General features: G+C 34.3%; 3 protein-coding genes and 1 pseudogene across 9 annotated transcripts; 2 read left to right on the forward strand and 2 right to left on the reverse strand.

The window, feature by feature from the left end:
• Positions 1 to 1,283: 1,283 nt before the first annotated feature.
• Positions 1,284 to 3,090, reverse strand: LOC104761242 (alkane hydroxylase MAH1 pseudogene; annotated as a pseudogene). The gene has a single exon (XR_015588083.1). The product of XR_015588083.1 is annotated as an alkane hydroxylase MAH1 pseudogene (transcript).
• Positions 3,091 to 6,746: 3,656 nt separating this feature from the next.
• LOC104763398 (uncharacterized) lies at positions 6,747 to 9,742 on the forward strand. Its single transcript, XM_010486775.2, has 6 exons — positions 6,747 to 6,915; positions 7,409 to 7,570; positions 7,712 to 8,288; positions 8,378 to 8,805; positions 9,237 to 9,386; positions 9,490 to 9,742. The coding sequence occupies exons 1-6, from the start codon at positions 6,850 to 6,852 to the stop codon at positions 9,640 to 9,642; spliced, it is 1,536 nt and encodes a 511-aa protein (XP_010485077.2). The 5' UTR covers positions 6,747 to 6,849; the 3' UTR covers positions 9,643 to 9,742.
• Positions 9,743 to 9,774: 32 nt separating this feature from the next.
• On the reverse strand, positions 9,775 to 13,438 carry LOC104761243 (TNF receptor-associated factor homolog 1b-like). Of its 6 annotated transcripts, none has more exons than XM_010484290.3 (10): positions 13,217 to 13,438; positions 12,101 to 12,155; positions 11,885 to 11,996; positions 11,685 to 11,773; positions 11,523 to 11,591; positions 11,312 to 11,444; positions 11,019 to 11,177; positions 10,475 to 10,820; positions 10,234 to 10,349; positions 9,775 to 10,130 (listed from the first exon to the last, which is right to left on the reverse strand). In XM_010484290.3, exons 2-10 carry the CDS (start codon positions 12,132 to 12,134, stop codon positions 9,983 to 9,985), a joined length of 1,206 nt encoding a protein of 401 aa, XP_010482592.2. In that variant the 5' UTR covers positions 12,135 to 12,155; positions 13,217 to 13,438; the 3' UTR covers positions 9,775 to 9,982. The 6 variants fall into 6 exon arrangements, with proteins under 6 accessions (XP_010482592.2, XP_010482594.2, XP_010482593.2 ...); XM_010484292.3 differs by lacking the exon at positions 13,217 to 13,438 and adding an exon at positions 12,626 to 12,730; XM_010484291.3 differs by lacking the exon at positions 13,217 to 13,438 and adding an exon at positions 12,539 to 12,694.
• A 2,017-nt stretch (positions 13,439 to 15,455) lies between these two features.
• On the forward strand, positions 15,456 to 19,350 carry LOC104725746 (exocyst complex component EXO70A1-like). The gene is made up of 11 exons (XM_010444459.3): positions 15,456 to 15,874; positions 16,033 to 16,128; positions 16,787 to 16,992; positions 17,109 to 17,342; positions 17,441 to 17,579; positions 17,668 to 17,880; positions 17,948 to 18,153; positions 18,231 to 18,428; positions 18,508 to 18,607; positions 18,687 to 18,916; positions 19,012 to 19,350. Exons 1-11 carry the CDS (start codon positions 15,716 to 15,718, stop codon positions 19,127 to 19,129), a joined length of 1,899 nt encoding a protein of 632 aa, XP_010442761.2. The 5' UTR covers positions 15,456 to 15,715; the 3' UTR covers positions 19,130 to 19,350.
• The last annotated feature ends 650 nt before the right edge of the window (positions 19,351 to 20,000 follow it).

Consider the following 20,000-nt stretch of genomic DNA (forward strand, 5'->3'; position numbering starts at 1 on the left):
ATATTAACAGGACCATATAATACATAGAGATTTTAAAATTATTACTATATTATATTTTGTTAATTTTTACACTTGTTTGATTTGGAGCCGAAATTTTTTATTAATTTATCACATATTAATTTTTAAAAATTCTACCGTGTGTAAAATTACATGTAGACAAGTCGTGTTTAACATATTTCTATTTTGGAAAATTGTTATATTTTGTCGGTTTATTTGAGAATATGAATATTTTGAATTAATAGATCTGATCATATCATATCTATCAAATCCAAATGGTAAAGGCGTGCAATGTCAATACACCATCATAATATGTTGGGGTCGGTACCAATTACTAACCAGCAAATAGATGAGACGAAATTGTGAACGATTTCTAAATGGTCCATCATTTCATTAAGTCCAAATAAAAACTAAATAATGTCTTAAGAACCTAACATTTACATTCAGAAATCGGTGTCTACGTATATGTTTTCTACTTTCGTTATCATATATCTTTAACTATCTAAACAAGATCCCTGTCATTGAACTCGTGTTTTTTGTGGCGTTTCCAAATATAGAAAGATCATTTTTAATGTACAATATCGATAGTTATTGTCATTGATGTTGGATTGAGCTAATCCATTCATGTCTAGACTAGTCTAATCTAATCCTAATAGCCATTAATAGCCAATATTATGGCCAAAGCCGACCAAGAGGCCAACCAAGCCAAGCATGAGCTTGCGTTAATAATTAAATTAAATTTTGACCGTTCTTTTGTAAACGTTTTCTTGGTCTAGTTGAACTGATTTTGACACAACGGCAGGTTCGAAATTCATAGCGTGCCGGCTCAGTCTATCAGGTTCGAAATTCATAGCGTGCCGGCTCAGTCTATGGCATGTTAAATGGATTATGGATCAGACCCGCTTGGCTAGGATTGTTCATCGTTTTGGCCGGCAAAGACCCACCCCACAAGTCCTGAGGGACTTTATTACCAAACCCGTAGCTGTCCTGCATAATTAATTTGGTGACTCCGACTTGCTGCCCAACTTAAAATGGATGGATATATAAGCACCTCTATGAGTTGAATAGAATTCACAGTTTGTCCCGTGGGATGACCTAACTCCTCCTTATCGTCGAGTTAAGACTTTGTTGAGTAAACTGCGCGTTGAATAATCAATAATTAATGTAGTAAACTAGTAAGCATGCATTAAACCAGTTATATACATTCTTTGAGTATGTTTCCTCATTATGTGTGCTTATGCTCCGGTAATACGAAACAGCATATACAATAGAAACACATAGGAATCTAGAAATAAATGTAGATCACACTTTAATTTCTGTCATTTTTATTACCTACTAAGGCTATGGTTTCAAAAAAATAGAACTTATAACAAACATACTTATTTCAATAATTTAAAGATGAATATCTTCTTAATTAGCATCTCTTGTTAATTGTAACCTTAAGTCCCTGCTTCATTCTAAGAATCATATGATTCTCTGGTTGAATCTTCTGCCCTTTGGCAACATTGATGTCATAGTTTTGTAATATCTCCACCACCACAATCTTCATTTGAATCATAGCTATATGTTTACCTAGACAACTTCTCGGGCCGCCATTAAATGCTAAGAACTTGAAGGAAGGTACATGTCTCAACGCTCCGGTCTTTGAAATCCATCTCTCTGGCTTGAATTCTAATGCATCTTCTCCCCATATGGCTCTCATCTTACCCAACGCATAAATGAAGATCAAAATCTTCGAGTTTGCTTCGACTTTATGGCCACTTGGAAGCACATCTGATTTAACGGGAGACATACGCTCGATCGGAACTGGTGGGTTAAGCCTCATAGTCTCACACAATGCAGCATGTAAATACACAAACTTGTCCAAGTACTCCATTGGATCATAAGACGGCCTTTCTTGGCCACTACTACCTCTTGGTAGAATTGTGTCATCAATCTCTTGGCGAATCTTAGTCACCACTCTAGGGTTTTCGGACAAAATCCAGAAGAACCAAGTGAGAGCAGAGGCAATGGTATCTCTCCCAGCAAGTAAAAAACCTACGATAGTGTCTCTAAGGAATTTATCATTGATAGGATTCAAGAGTTGGTACTTGGTTGGATCAAGCTTCATGTGAGATGTCAAAAGATCTTCACTCTCTCCATCAAGATGGTCATGACTAATCCCTTGTGATCTTTTTATCTCTTCTCTATTGGTTGATATGTATTCCGCACACACTCGATCGAAAACGACACCAGCTTCTGTCATCTTCTTCTCTATCCCAACTCCGAACCAGTTTTGTAGCTTCCACAAGAATCTAGGTTTAGCATGCCTATATATAATTCCTTCTCCTATATCATTGAGAGCTGTAGCGGACTCAATCTCTGGCATTTCAATGGAGAGAGATCTAGGATCATCACACCCAGTTACCGTAACTATAGTTGTATCGTACGCAAACCTCCAGAACACATCTTGCAAGTCTACAGTCGTGCCCTCCTCTGCGATATGGTTAAAAAATGGAACAAGGCCGTCCTTGAGTTTACTTCTCGTGGTACTTATAGACAATCTTTGATATCCTTGATGGTTGATCATGACCTGAGAAGCTTTCCTCAGATTCTTCCATGCGTTCGAGTCCTTTGTGAGTAACGAATCTTCGAAGGCGTCAAAGACTTCTTTGAAGTCAGAACCTCTAGTGAAATTTGAGAAGTTTGAATTTAATAGGTAGTGAATGTTAGCCGGATCAACTGTGACCAGCATATCCATTCCCGCGAACCACGGTCCCTTGAATGGAAATGTTAACCCACTGTTTTCAAGAACCTCCACAACGAAGTCAAAGACACGGTGGAGCACAAACAAAAGACCTGGTATCATCCCCAACACTGGCCAGCTAATTATGATGAACCTGTAAAGAGATTTCTTGAAGAGGAAGCGATGGAGGATGAGAAAGTAAATGATGGCTATGGACACTCCAATCACGCTAATTGAAGGCATAATAGAAGGAGGTCGATTCAGAAAGACAAGCAGTGTTATTTTGAGTACAGAAGATGTTTATATACAAAGCAAGATGGTTCAATAAATAGTTAAATACAATACCATTGGCATTTATTATCACCTGACAGTTCGGTCAGAGATTTATGGCTCTAACTAGTAACTACGCTAATTTCTGCATTTCTTTTGGGTTTACTTGTGAACTAAAAAAGAAACCATATATGTCAACGCAATTTTTGTTATCTATAACTAAGATTTACTAGGTGGTACAACACGGGTCTATTTATTTGTAGAAATTAATGAAATAAATTAATATATTAAAATTATTAAGTTTTTTGGTTAAATAATATAAATGTTACAATATTAGATATGTTGTTGTATTTGCAAAATTTACCCCGTAGTAAATTTCTTTGTTTTGTAATATAAATAAAACAATGTTATATATATTTTGGTGTGTTTAAAAAACTACAATGAACTATATATGATTAAACTCAAATTTGCTAAAATAATTATATGAATATATTACATCTGTATTTGTAAATATATTTAGATTTATAATAATTATAAGTTTTTGTATTGTTAATATATCTATAAGAATGTAACATTATTAAACTATAATAGATTATATTTTATTTTATAATGAAACACAACTTTATAAAATTTTACAAACACAAAATATAACAATTTTGGTTACAATATAATTGAAATATATATTACCCTATATATAATTGAAATATATAGTAACCTATATATATTAATTAATGTCGTAAAATATTTTGGCAACATGAAACATAATTTTTATCAATTGACAGACCATATATCTATATTAACATTTTTGAAGTACATTTTGTGTTATGCCCTTTTAGTTTTCTTTATTTAAAAAGTTATTTACAACATTAACCCCTAAAAGATTTCCAAAACTAACATTACTCCAGAATTTGTTTCCTAAATATTTTACATTTTATTTCAATTAAAAAAATAACAGCAATCAATATGGAAATAGAAACTATAATATATTTAACCATACATTATGCTATGTTTTGAAGATATTCTATATCTGAATCTTTCGTAAACAAAGAAAAAACAATTTGATTCCCATTTTGTTTTCCAAAGTCTGTGAGTTTTGATTCTTAACGTAAGAAAACTTCGATTGACAATTATTTAAATATTATAATTAACATATATAAACTTAATAAAAAAATTTCATTATTACGAATATGTAAAATTAAAAAATTAAAAAATACTATATAATGTGGTTAGATAGTAGATGTGTTATAAAGAGAACATGTTGAAATTAATAAAATATTATTAAATTTGTGTTAACACGGGTTAAATCCTCATTTAATTATTTATCAACACTATTAATATTAGAATATTTAACATAAAATCAAGTTAATTTAACTAAGATTGTATAAAATAATTAAATCATTAGAAAAAATTTGACTTAATCACAGCGTATAATTACTGATTATGTATTTAGATCCCTTATTTTTTGTTATAATAATTAAAAATCAAAATAGAATCTTAAACACTAAACAAAACAAACTAAATATAACAAACAAATGATCATGAAATGTATTGCGGGTTAAAAAATAAATAAATATTTAGCCGCACAACAACTTGAAAATTTAGTTATTCCTATATTTACAAAACATTCAATATTTAACAAATAGATACAACATAAAATATAAATTATATGTCTGCGGTGTACCGCGGGTAAAATTTAGTGTAATTCAATTGACAAACCATATATGTCAACGTAATTTTTTTTATCTATAATTGCAAGACCATGAAACATAATTCAATTGACAGACCATATATGTCAACGTAATTTTTTTTATCTATAATTAATTTTTATATTCAAATGAATACAGGGTTAATCAATTAATTATATTCATTTGTATTATATTATATTTGCATTTAATATATTCATTTGTATTTTATTGGCTTTGTGAAACTCTTTTTCAATCATTTTGAAATATGCACGGTTTTGAATTATTAGATCTTATAGCTATCAAAATCCATTTGGTAAAGGCGTATAGTACACCATCATAATATGTTGGTGTCGGTACCACCTACTATCCACAAATTGATGAGACGAACTTGTGGACGATTTCTAAAGGGACATCATTTCAGTAGACCCATATTGAATTTTAACCAGTATCTTAGATCTCATAATGATTCGAGAAATACATCAAAGATCACATGCCCCAATCAGTTTATGCAATGAAGGAGAAAACTAAAGGTGTTCAGAGTTCAGTCACATATTGTAATTGAAAAAGAAAAAGAAAAGACGTACATAGACATAGATTTATTGAATATAACTGTGTAACTTTCTAATCGATGTCTTATCATATATCTTTAACCATCTAAACAAGATCCTTGTCCCTGAGCTTGTGTGTGTGTGTTTTTTTTGTCGGTGGCGTTTCCAAATGTAGAAAGATCATTTTTAAGTACATGGATGGTTATAGTCACTGATGTTGCATTAAACTACTCCGGTATAGTGTAGTCTAGTCTAATCCTATGGCTGGGCAAAATAACCGGTAACCAAATAACCGACCGAACCGAACCAAAAAAATCAAACCAAAACTAAACCGAAGTTCTTCAAATAACCAAATGGTTAGTAAAATCATATATTCAAACTAACCAAAACTAAACCGAAGTTCTTCAAATAACCGAATGGTTAGTAAAATCATATATTCAAACTAACCAAAACCGAACCGAACCAAACTTACGATTAAAGGTTAACCGAAATATCTGAAAACCTAAAATATACCAAAAATAATATACTTAATATTATGCAAAACTATAAAATAAACTTAAAATATTTATTATTCCTACCTTCAAAACAATTAAATACTTTAAATAATCAATATATTTAAATGTTATTATTTTGAAATTACAAAATTAAAAATATTTTCTCAAATCGGATCAGTATTTTTCTCTTTTTTTATATATTTTTGGTTAATTTCGGTTATTTTTGGTTATATTAGGTTTATTTGGTTAATTTCAATATAATTTATGTTAGTTATAGTTATCTCTTCAACTAACCAAACTGAAACCGAACCGAAAGAAATGGAAGCGAACCGAACCAAAATTTCTAAAATGTCTAAATGATTATTATATTACTATATCCAAACTAACTGAAACCGAACACAACCAAACCGAAACCGAATGGTTAACTGAATGCCCATGTCTATCTAATTTTAACTTTTAAAGTCAGAGTCGGCCAAGAGGTCAAGTAGCCAAGCCCATGCTTGCGGCCATTAAGAATAAAATTAAATTTCGATCGTTTTTTGGTAAAAGTTTTCTATAGTTCAAGGGTCTAGTTGAACTGATTTTGACACCACAACTAATGTTCGAAACCCATAGCTGCAAATATATTTGGCTTATAGCCCTAGAAAGTTCAGTGCCGGCTCTGCTTATAGCCATTAGCCAATACTATGGCATGTCAAACGGATCAGAGCCACCAAGTTTTTAGAGTGAACTGGAGGGAACCAAGATGAGGATGAGCCTGATGGATGCAAAGTTGTGTGTAACTCTCTTAGAGAGTCACTTAATATAGGACCCGTACAAGAACAAAAATATCAACAAGGGAACGGTATAATGGGCTTTAAATAGATACTTAGGCCGGGTAATAGACAAACGATCATGGCTTTAAATTGGTACTTAGGCCCAATAACAGAGCGAAGACGTTTGTTGTCAGTTACGAGAATTTTGTAATTGTTTGTTGATGAGGAAGAAGAGATTATAAAAGCATATGTGATCGAGCGGGCGCCATTTTTTTTTTCTTTTCGCAGTTTCTTCACTCGGATGTTCTCTTTACCGGCGGCGATTGATCGGAGAAATAGGTTGATGCGTAATCTATTTTCTTCATTTGATAGAGGATGAAGATAGTTGTCGAAACTTTGGAGGGGACTCGCTTCGAGATCGAAGTTGAACTCAAGGATTCGGTATGTACAAATCTTCGTATATCTGTTTCTAAGAACACACTACTCGAATTTCATAATTCTGGGAAAATAGTTTCGATTGGTTCCTTGTTCCTTACGGTGCAAGTTTGGTTTCATTGATATAGCAGTGATTAGGGTCTTCTCTGTTCAATCATTTTTCTAGTCGCTTGACCGATACAAGCAATCTAATAAATCTAACTAAGGCACTCTTCATTTTTAAAAAGTTTGGTTTTATTGGCAACATTTTTGGTTTGTCGCAGGGCGTTATACTCAATCTTGCCTTCCAAGGAACTTATTTATAAAAGCAATTTCTGGTTGCTATATGTTGTCGCTACGGACAAAGTTCAGAACAGGGTCTTAGTCATCACTGTGTGTTATTTATTTAAATGGTTTTACTGTTTTATGTAAATTCATAATAAATCTTGAAATTGACGATTTATTGAAGGGTTTCGTTTCTTAATGCTTGGAATCACGAGTCTGTTTTGTTTTGTCTCAGGTTGCTAAAGTGAAGAAGAACATAGAGGACGTGGTCGGAGATAGTACATATCCTGCTGCACAACAAATACTTACTCACAAAGGGAAAGTGCTTAGAGATGAAACAACAATGGAGGCGAACAAAGTTATAGAGAAAAGTGTTATTGCCATTATGATGACCAAGGTGCGTTTAGGGTTTAGCAGAATGGGTTATGGTTTTTTAAACTTCAAATAATAGAATCCAAAATAAATATAATAATATAAACGTCGAATAAAAAAGAGTAGTTTTGGTGAAAGTCTAACTGTTTGGTGTTCTGTCAATTAGTACCAATCTTTGCAACCTTTGGTGCAATCATCCGCTCTTGAAGTCGACGAGGGTAAAGATCCATACAATGATCTATTTGGTGGGTTCGAGCAGTGTACGGAAGAAGACTTCTCAAATGTCATGGCAGACCCTAATCCCAATTTGATGGACATGTCATTTCTCGAGAACTCGCCGCCTCCTCTGGACTTTTCTACATTATCCATAGATGTTGACGAAACTAAGTTGTTGTACAAATTTGATCTTTCAATCGCTGATTACGACATCAACAACGATGAATTGTCTTTTGTGGACGATGGGTTTACCATATCTTGGGACATGTTCGAACCTTCGAATGATGATGATCTTAACGAAAACATCAACAATGATGTCCTAGGAGAGATTGGTAATGATAATGGTAATAACAATGTTGGTGAAATTACAACATTTGGAGTGAGCACTCGAGTTTTCGGTGATCCTAATGGTCCAGACTTTGAAAGTGGTGGTACATCAACAATGGATGTTCTGGTACCGACATCCTCTGATGAAATGCTCGTATGCTCTTGTTGCAAAATGCTCCGAGAATTAGTTCATATCAAGGGTATAAATATCTCTCATTAATATTTTGAAATTACTGGCTTATATTTTGGTTGCAATATTAATTGGTTTATATTATATGATTTTATATAGATGGTGAAATGAGTACACTGGAAATCTTTGGAGGGATTGGTTTCTTTTGCCATGCGATATTGCTGACTCAATGGTTTGCTTCTGATTCAACGGAACGTCAATCTCAAACATTTCATCTGAAAGATTTAACGATGGAAGAAGTAAAGAGATTTATAGAAGACTACTGTTCCGAGAGAGTAGCAAGTGGGTTATCACTTGTGCAAGACACTAATGCTACTTTCTATCAAGCAATAAGTGCTAACTTCATCTTTAACCAGTTGCCGCCTATGTTGACAATACCATCACCCACCGATGTTCCAATGTTTTTGGTTTCGCCTGATGAAGCTCTAGATGTTCCACTTGTGCCGCTACATGTTGGACCAAGAGAGGAACCCACCACTGGCGTGCCAAAAGAAAGGAAAAAACGAAAAACGCCTCTCGCAACACAGGTTTTGTCTCTGATTTCTCAGTTTACAACCAGTTATAACATTATATGATTTGTTAGGTGGATACATGTTACTTGCAATAAAAGGAAAACTATTAAAAATAGAGTGACTAATTATGTTTAGATGTTAGGTTAAGAACATGTTCATTGTGTTAGAATAAGGCCTTCGGCTTTTGGTAATCTGATTACATAGAGATTAATGGCTGAACTTATACCGTACACAAGATGATACCAAATATCTTATTATAGAATTGTAACTACTACTCTTTCTAAAACCAAGGTGATATAGAATTTATCAGGTTAACATTTGTATTATGTTTATTGTGCAACAAGATTTTTTTTTTTTTAGTTTTATACTTTTATTAAAGAGAGAGATCACTAATCTTCGGTTAATTTTGTGGTGTTATATCTTCTATGTACCGAGGACAAGAACAGAGAGAAAGGACAAAAAGATTGACACTGAAGGATATCAATATGCTTTTTCATCTCCCAATCGAAACAGCGGCGAAGCAGATGAATCTTTGTCCGACAGTTCTAAAAAAGATATGTCGGAAAGGAAGTCTAATGCGATGGCCTCACCGTAAGGTAATTGACTCAAATCACTATAAACAACTTTCAATTTTTTTATAAAACCTGTTTTAGCTTTTTTTATATCGTTTAACAATGTATCTGTTAAATTGACTTGTAGATAAAAAGTCTCCATACAAAAATAACGTCATTGAAGAGTTTGGTACACACAGCAAAAAATGATAAAGTGAAGGCTCGCACCGAAGCGGAGATTGAGCGACTTCAGAGACGGATCGATAAGATTTGTAGCGACGCACTCAAAAATATGAAATAACTTATTTTTCGTTCAGAATTTGGGATTTCTATCTTTGTAGATATTATAGAGCTTTTGGTATTTCACAGAAACAAAAAAAAAAGATAGACTTTTTGGTTATATTTAGCTGCCTAGAATTGGTAAGCTGGTTGGTTGTTGTAATGTGACAATGGCCACTAATAGTTATTAATTGATTAAAAAAACTCAATAAGAGATATCAAGGATAAATCCAATTTATCCAAAAGAATCTCATAAAAACAATTCAGTTTTCTGGTTTTAAACCAAATCAAACTTTAACCAAAATCTTGAAAAGAATACAATAAGCAAATGGGTTTCTAGGTCAAACCATAAACAAAACATATCACTTATTTCGCTTTGGCTTGGTTCGGTTTTTTTGGTTAAGTTTTTTTTGCCCACCCTTACTGCCAACTCCAGCTTCCTCTTCCTCACGAATAAGTTCCTCCTGCATCTTTAGCACAATAGCTTCTTGATGCGCAACCTCAATTTTGCTACACACAGTTGTCAGAGATATCAAATTTCAATACATAAACACAACAAGGACGAGCACAATGGCAAACCATATATATATTAAAACATATTCTGCAATGTTACCTAAAGATATGGAAAAGAGCACATATCTCCACAACTCGTCTACCCAACTCAGTTAAATGCATCTCATCATGCTCATAGGATTCCTCCTTGTCAAACTCTTCTCCATTATTGCCAGCCTAGATTTCCATCAAAGAAAAAAAAAACCAAATTTCTCAAAACATGGAACTTTCTAGAGTGGATAATAAATAGTGCAACAAATCCTCCCAAACGGAAAAATATATATATGATCTATGAAGCCGACCTTTATACGGTTCTGAGGACCTCTCTCATCTTTTGGAGGCATTGGCTCTAGAACAGCTCTCTCTAAGAGTAACAGCACATAATCATCTAATACGAACATATCTTTGTCCACACTAACAACCGGAGCTGGCAGTTCTTTGGCTTCTAACATTCTTGGAGCTTTCTTGTTCTGAGGTTGGCCTTCAAGATTTTTCAACGCACTATACAAGGAATCCATCACCAGAGTGGATGTAACTTCCTTTTTTATGAAAAAGCATTTCACAACCCCTGTCAGGATTACGTTCATTTTCTCTCTAGACATCCCACGCCTAGAGTCTTGGTCCATCCCTGACCAGAAAGCACCTAGGCTGCAACCAAGAATGATATAACAAGAAATAAGAAAAGTAAGTAAACAGTACACCAAACGCTTGATAGAACCCTCCATTCTATCATAACACCAGCTACATATCCTGCTTAGTACTTATTATCATCACAAATAGCATCCAATATGATATCTATTTCGGGAAGCTGGAGGAGTTAAGGGTACAAGTTGCAATGTGATATACCTTGTCCATCTTGCCTTGTCCTCCATCAACTTCTCAAGCTTGCTTATTTTCTCTTGCACAAAACGTCGGAAAATAAGCTCTACATTTGGCAAATACACCCTAACAAGTTCTCTCCTGTAATCATTATCAAGGCAGCGAAAAGGTCGGTCCACCCTCTCTCTGCAAGGACCAATTATAGGGAGATTTTATAATCCACAATGCATAAATCAGTGACACCGGATGAAAGAAAGAATAGAAACTTATCAGATATGTTTAAAATTAATTGGGAGTACATAGAGTCAACCTTGCATTACCTGATCACCTGAACTTGAGCAGTAATTGTAAGAGAGTTAAATTCATCTATGAACCCATCCTGTAACCTCGGTAACTCCATAAACTTTTTCCATCCCCAGTCATGCTCTTTCTTGCAAAACTGGTGTAGCGTATCTGCTTACAAGAGGTGAACTCAGTTGTCTGCCATATTTGAAATGGAATAAAGCAAACGTAAACTAAAAAAAAAATCACCTGAAAACTTAGACCTCTTTGGATTTTTATTCACCACAGACATAGTAAACTGAGCAAGATGACTCCAGCCTATAGTGTCCAAGATGGCAAAAGAACATACATAACCAAGTATCCAGAGAGAGAGAGAGAGAGAGAGAGAGGAAAGGGACAAAAAATACAAACCTGGAAGAAGTTGATCATAGTTTCCAACACAGAGAAATAAGGAGAGAAAACCGGAAACATCACATCCCTCGGGATAAACTAAAATATACCTGACATATCACATATATAAAAGTAGCAAAACAAAATCCTAAAAACCATAACACCAAGTGTTTGTTGCGACAAGGTATTAAGATGAGAAAGATCAAAAGAAACCATGTTACCATTGGCAGCCGCCGACTTCAAAAAGACGGCTACGGATCGGCTTTTTGTCGATTACTGAATATTTCTCAATCTTACATGTATGTTTTCCAAATAATTCAGCGAGTTTAAGGCCTGAGGAAAAAAGCTATACATTTAAACTGCTGAACACACACAAAAGTATAATAACAAAGCACAAAACCAAATAAAAGATACGGAGAGTAACGCAAAACACCTACCATAGCCATCATCCACCTGATCAGTCTCTGCCATTCGTAATCAAAGCTCTCTTTTCTTCAAACATTAAAACAAAAAAAAACAAAAAAAGAGATCAACGATTAGAGAAAATAAAATTCTGTGAAAACGTAAAAAAAAAGAATGGTGATATTACATGATTTGACAAGTTCCTAGTCTAAAATATCGGGTTCGCTGAAAATTTTCAACTGGTTTCATCACTAAATGAACAAAAGAACAAACGATTTTGGCTATCTCAAACTCGTTTCTAATGTATTTCCGTGAGCCAAATGAATCTGTTGCTTTAAATCGAAAGCCTAAACCCTACATCAGTCCATGTGTGTGTGAAAAACCCTAAATTCCAACCTTAGAATAATTTAGAGGAGAAATATTTTATTTTCTAATCAACTACAAAAACTTAACAAAACCCAGATGAAACCAACCAACGCTCGGAAATATCAAAATCGATCTCGATCGGATTGACAAGGAATTTAGAAAATAGTGAGAAGAAGACGAAGAAAGAGATGAACCATAGAAACTGTGATGATTCTGAGAGCGTAAACACTCAAAAAAAAAAACAAAAAGCACTTCTCAATTATGACATATGATGATAATAATGTTATAATAACAAGGATAGAAGAAATAAACCACATATTAAATTTTAGATAGAATATATTTAATTTGCCTAAAATAAATTATATTCAACCTAAATAGATGTTTTATTTTTGGTATGACTGTAAATTTAATTCTCCACTATCCTAAAGAGTTTGCCGTTTTTATGTAAACAATCCCATCTATCTTGGGGGATCTTCCTCAATTAATATTTGGAATTCCCTACATACAGTAATTAATTTGTTGGTCAACATATCTAAACTATAGAATTTCCCCTCAATCCAATGGCCGGAGCACGCAGATGCCAAGACACGTCGTTAAAACCATGCTGAGCAAACCGCAATCATGACAATGATCGAGATATATCAGGGTAGTATCAACTATTTTCGTGGACAATACATGTAGCTACTTTAAATTGCGCAAGTAGAAATTAGTGACGTAAACTCAAAATCTTTAAACATCTTAGTCAACTAAATACAGATAGACATAAAAGTTGTTTAGCAAAATACCTTTGTTTAGTGTAAGGGAAGTATATCTGAAAAAGAATGTTGGATGAAAAATGAATGCTTGATCTTTATATACGAATTAGATCTCTCTCCTCGTACATTATAAATTTATTCTCTCAAGTATTTGTGATTTTTGTTTTATTTTCAAGATTGACTAAATTCAAACATTTATAGGTCGAAAGATGTCTTATTTCTTTGAATGTACTTATAACTGTTTGTTAAAGTAGAAAGGAAAGCATGAATGGCAAGTGGAAAGCAATAACTTTTATATAGTACGGACGACAAATTTCTACAGTATCCTTATGATATTTGTCAAACATGGTCGTGACACTTGTCACACATGCTCAATTTTCCGTCATTTATCTTCTTGCCATAGAACGACGTCCTATTTCCCCCTCGTAACTATCATATCGTATCAAATTCACCCAGATCTTTGACCTTGTTTTATATCTCCCACAAACTTAATTGCTCCATCCATTTCTACTCGAATCAATAGTTCTATTGTTATTTCTCCTTCGGAATATCAGATATCATCTATTGTCTCATGAATCTCGGTTTATACGGTTTACTATTTGATTAACAAACTAATAAACTTATTTAACCGGGTTAAACCAAAATTTAATCCAATTACAAAACTAAACCTAGAAAACTTTAAAATAAAAAATTCCTAAATCAATTATCTTCTTCTTCTCGTTTTTTCTTTTCATTTTGGAGAAGTGGATTCAAAAGCCTGTCAATTACACATAAGCTTTATCTCACGTGTTATCTGCTTTGTTTTCAAATCGATCACGAAATCAACGAAAGAGAGAAAGTGAAATCTACCTTCCGTAGACGGTTGCATCAAACATGAAGGAGGAGCCGACATATGGTTTCGCCACCGACGGCGTCCTCCGCTGCTACTGTTGTTTCCCATATGAAATGATGAGTCTTAGTGTTAAACCCAGATCAAAAAGACTGGATTTTTAGGTGAGTCAAATGATCAATTCTCAGAAACTTGTTAAATTTGCGGATAGATCGAGAGATCCAAGGGATTGTTGTTGTTCCTGAGTGAATAATGAGGAAAGTGGGTAATGAGGAGATGATGATGATGATGATGGGGTCGGGGTTGGCCAAGAAGCTCCACTCATGAACATAATCTATGTGATTGTCTTTGATTCGTTTGTAGAGAGATAAATATGCACTCGATCCAGAAAAAGAAAATCCAGAAATCGTTTATGTGTTTGCAGATTCAAGTGCTTTTTCATGGAGAATATAATGCAGTTTACTCTCCGAAACAATTTAGTGTTCTTAGCTCAAAACTGTTCATGATTTGTTCTTCTGGTTTAGCCATTAAGGGTTTTTACAAAACAAATTTGGGAAATTTCGATTTGAAAGTGAAGAACATGATGGGTTGGGTTATATCTCTTAGTCAGGTTATAAATCGGTTTCATACTGGTTTTCTGTGGGTTTATATCGGGTTTAGGTTTAAAACCGTCTAAACCCAGATTGATGGGGAAATAGTAATAAAACTATGGATTTGTGTAGAACTGGATGAAGCAATTAAGTTTTTGGGAGATATAGAATGAGGTCATAGATCTGGGTAGATTTGATACGAGATGATAGTTCCGAAGGGGAAATAGGACGTCGTTCCTCTTGCCACTATCACTTATCCACAAGTGAAATGTTTATATTTTTATCATAAAATAATAAATAGTAAAAAAAAAATGTGACAACTATAAAAGCACATAATAGAAAGAAAAAAATATTCCTCATGAATTATTCTAAACCAATTTGTCTAGACTGGTTTGAATCATCAAATGTTGGTTAATTCAAAAATTTGATGTTTACAAAAGATATGTATTCTATGAAATTAATAAACCAAATCGTCAATAACAAATGTGACGCGTTTCTATGAAAGCCTTTTTTAAATAGTGAATGTGGAATCAACACATGAATTATTTTAAAGATGTAACCAAGACTTTGGAGCATCTTGAACGAAGCCGAGTCTTTTTCTTAAGCAAAACCATAACTTCTTTTTGCCTTTGAGTCTTTAAATTCATAGACTCACTCGAACAACTCGCAAAATCATAGTTATCAATTATCACACCACCAAGAAAACCCTTCTAATAATTTTATTCTAAAAAAAATTGGTTCCAAAATTTATGGAAACCCAAAACCACCGTCAACTAAACGTGGCTAAATTTATTAATTGTTACCTAATTAAATAAATAAATAAAAACAAGTATATACGATGATGTCCCACAAAATCAACCTAAAAAGGTGAAAACGAAAGCAAAAAAAGTACGCAAAAACTATAGCTTAAGCAAAATCGTATGAAAACATTTTAGTTCTATCAATCCTCTCACAACAAATCGTAGAGGAGCGTCTCCAACTACACACCACCAATCCCCCAAAAAAATTTCTGAGTTCTCCCACACAACCTCTCTTCAATTTCATCATATTCTTTCTTCTTCGATCCAAAATCAGGAACTAAAAAAAAAACAAGATAGAGAGAAGAGAAAAATGGGGGTGGCTCAAGCGATGGAGGCTCTAACCGAACGAGCAGGTTTGATGAAGGAGTCTCTACAAAAGAGCCAGACCATTACCGACAACATGGTCGGAATCCTAGGTTCCTTTGACCACCGTCTCTCGGCTCTTGAAACAGCCATGCGTCCCACCCAGGTTCCATTTCGTCATCTCTCTGTTTTTGGATTTAAGGCATTTTTTTTTTAGGTTTGTTGGAATCTGAGATCAGATTTTGGATTCTTTGATTTGGAATTTTGGCTTTTTTTTTTTTTTTTTTGTTTTGTTTTGTGTGTGTGATTGTTGTGTTTGTGTAGATAAGAACACATTCTATAAGGAGAGCTCACGAGAATATTGACAAGACATTAAAAGCAGCTGAGGTTATATTGGATCAATTTGATCTCAGTAAAAAGGTTTGGTCTTTTCTCTTACACTCTCTCCTTGTACACGCTTATCCTTTTATTTGCTTGTCTTTCAAGTAATCATTCCTTTCCCCTGACTCTGTTAAGACGTGTATGATGTTTTACATTTCTCTTTAATGTTAATTTTCCTTTCTCTGTCCAAACGAAACATTTGTGGAGAATGCAACATGTAAACTGATTAGGAGTCTAACAACATGTAAAAATAGCAAATGTCTCTTTCTTATGCAGTGAACACTTACTTCCTCTGTTAGGAGTCTAACTGATTAGGCCACTTATCTCTATGTATGATTATCCAACTTGCTTGACCCTAACAAGTGTCAATATGGAGAATTCTAGGTTCATCTTGTAGTCTTCTCCGGGTAAGAGGCTTTGAGGTGGTTGTATGAATAAGATAAATAGTAATTTGTTAAGGTCCATAATATTTGGTAAGCTTTTGCCTCTAAGTATGGTTAACCTAGTTTGTTGTCAAGCTCTTCTTTGGCTAGGAGGTCACACTGTGACATATTCTGTTACTAATATAAACTCTGTTCTTGGTAAGAAGGAGAGTTTTATCTCAGATAAATCTGAGATCACTTTCTTTTTTGTGTGTGTGTTTGAAGCAGAATTAATGACTAAGCTGAATAAAGATTGATCCATTTATGTTTGTCAGGCGGAAGCTAAAATACTGAGAGGACCACATGAGGATCTTGAAAGTTACCTAGAAGCAATTGATCAACTGAGAGGAACTATCAAATTTTTCAGCAACAACAAGATGTTCAAGAGTGCCAGTGGAGTTATTAGTCATGCTACTGGTTTACTCTCTAAAGCTCTATCAAAGCTAGAGGATGAGTTCAGGCAGATACTGCAAAACTACAGGTTCTTACTTTAGATTATACAGATATTTACACTTGTGCCTAATCAATTAGGCTAATTTGCTTGCTTGTGTTTAAGGATTGTTACTAACACTTGATCTTTTCTTTCAACAATGTTAGCAAGCCAATGGAACCTGATCGCCTTTTCGAATGTCTTCCAAGCAATCTTAGACCATCATCAGAAGGTGAAGGTGGTGGTGGCGGGAAGAGCCATGATCCGCATCACAAGAGCTTAGAAAACGCTATTTTTACAGTCCCAACAGTCATTCCCCCGCGGGTCTTGCCTCTGCTTCATGATTTGGCTCAACAAATGGTTCAAGCTGGTCATCAGCAACAACTTTTCAAAACTTACAGGTACAACCTTTCCTTATTTTGCTTCATTCTCCTCTTAGTCTCTCTCAGTAACGTCATCAGATGTATAATGATCCATGTTACTATATGTAATATACTAGGGATACTCGAGCTGCGGTGTTGGAACAGAGTTTGCGAAAACTAGGTGTAGAGAGGCTTAGCAAAGATGATGTTCAAAGAATGCAGTGGGAGGTCTTAGAGGCCAAGATTGGGAATTGGATTCATTACATGCGAATATCAGTATACAACACTCTTCCAAAAAATACAATAACACCTTCATATATTAGTTACGGTTTCCTTCATTGACACGACACTTGCTTTGGGACAGGTGAAACTGTTGTTTGCTGCGGAAAAGAAAATCTGTGACCAAATACTCGATGGTGTTGAGTCTCTAAGAGATCAGTGTTTTGGTGAAGTCACTGTAAATAGTGTAGCTGTGCTGCTTAGTTTCGGGGAAGCTATTGCAAAAAGCAAGAGATCACCTGAGAAACTCTTTGTTCTGTTAGATATGTATGAAATAATGAGAGAGCTTCAGCCCGAGGTAACAGTTTAATGTCTCACACAAAAATTATATGTGATTACCGCAACTAATTGTTTTTCATTTATAGATTGAGTTGCTCTTTGGAAGCCAACCTTGTACCGAGATGAAAGACTCAGCGCTGAATCTGACAAAGCGATTAGCTCAAACAGCTCAAGAAACATTTGCTGATTTTGAAGAAGCCGTTGAAAAGGATGCTACTAAAACCGCGGTTATGGATGGAACCGTACATCCTCTTACGAGCTATGTCATAAACTATGTCAAGTTCTTGTTCGAGTAAGTAAACTTTACGTATGCAACAGAAATTGACTGTGTTTTTTGTTGGACTAATTTTTTGGAATTTTGGGAAACAGTTATCAATCGACGTTGAGGCTACTTTTTCAAGAGTTTGACTGTAAAGATCCTGATACTGAGCTGGGAGCTGTAACAACGAGGATCATGCACGCTTTGCAGAACAATCTGAATGGTAAATCGAAACAGTACAAAGATGCAGCATTAACTCAACTTTTCCTAATGAACAACGTTCACTACATTGTGAGATCTGTCAGGAGGTTAGGTTTTGTGCTCTGATCTTAACAGAACCAAAGCCTAAAACATAATCCTGAATTAGAACTTTTACATTTTTGACAGGTCAGAAGCAAAGGATTTATTGGGTGATGATTGGGTTCAAATACATCGAAGAATTGTACAACAACATGCAAATCAGTACAAGAGAGTTTCTTGGGCTAAGGTTTACTGAAGCGTTTCAGGTTTATGCTCTAAAACTGACTTAATAGTAATTTTTTTCTGAATAGCCATTTCTTCTGCAGATTTTGCAGTGTCTCACGGTTCAGTCGAGTGGGAGCGGACCGGTCGACAACTCTAATATATCAAGAGCATCAGTAAAAGACAGATTTAAGACTTTCAATTCTCAGTTTGAAGAGCTTCACCAAAGACAATGCCAATGGACTGTTCCGGACAGCGAGTTGCGTGAATCTCTCAGACTTGCTGTTGCAGAGGTCCTTTTACCTGCCTTCAGATCGTTTCTCAAACGTTTCGGGTATGATCAGAAAACACTTTTCAACAGATTTTGTCTCGTGCTCCTCAAGAAAGTGATATAAAATGCTGTTGCTTTGGTTTTGTTATATGTCTCAGACCGATGATAGAGAGTGGTAAGAACCCACAGAAGTACATAAGGTTCAGTCCTGAGGATCTTGAGCGGATGCTTAACGAGTTCTTCGAAGGCAAGACTTGGAGTGAACCCAAGAGATAAATATGTATGAATGTTTGTTTCCATTTTGTTGTACATTCTCTTCTTTTTGTTTTGCTTTTTATAAGTTAAGGTCTCAACTTTTCTGAAAGGTTTTTTTTCTCCTTTTAGATTTCTTTTTCTTCGAACTGTAACATTGAATCATTGATGAAGTCATGTTTTTTGAGCTGTAAAAGTGAATTGGCTATATCCGTATAATGTTTAAATAATAACTATTTCAATGATTCAGTCTTTTGCATTTCTCGTAGTATCAATACTAAATTTATCAAAGTTTTAAACCTACGCATCCGCCTGAGTTTATACAATGCTGCAGAAAATGTTAAACTTCTTTAGTATACTCTTCAAGTTGCATGAATAAATACTAACTTGCTAAGTCAGATTTCTTTTAATATAGTGTTTAATTTTTATAAATAGTAGAAGTCGCAACTAGAAAAATTACAGTTTGAAAGAAGAATTCAAACAAGAAAAAGGTCATGATCATGGACATTAGACATGATTTTATATAATTAATGCCAATTGATTAGGTTTGTATATGGACTATGGTGTAGTAGAGTTTATATATATGATCTATGCTATGTATCTTGATTTATGCAAATCTTAACTAGATTTATATGTATTGTAAAATTGACATTCTGTATGTAAACAAATTGTAAACATGTCGTAGTTGTGCTAATAAATTATCATAAATGAGTCCTTTTGTACATATTGTAACTAAGTTCATACATATTATAATGTACATACGGTAGTTAGGTTCCTAAATGAGCTTCTATATATTCGTTGTAGAAAATGTGGGAATTCTTTAGATTATAGTTTTTTTCAAATGGCATTAAGGAAATACTAACATGCTAAGTCAATGTCGTGTAAATATAGCTAG

Source organism: Camelina sativa, chromosome 18 (genome assembly GCF_030686135.1).
Source record: "Camelina sativa cultivar CO46 ecotype springtype chromosome 18, ASM3068613v1".
Classification (NCBI taxonomy): Eukaryota; Viridiplantae; Streptophyta; class Magnoliopsida; order Brassicales; family Brassicaceae; genus Camelina; species Camelina sativa.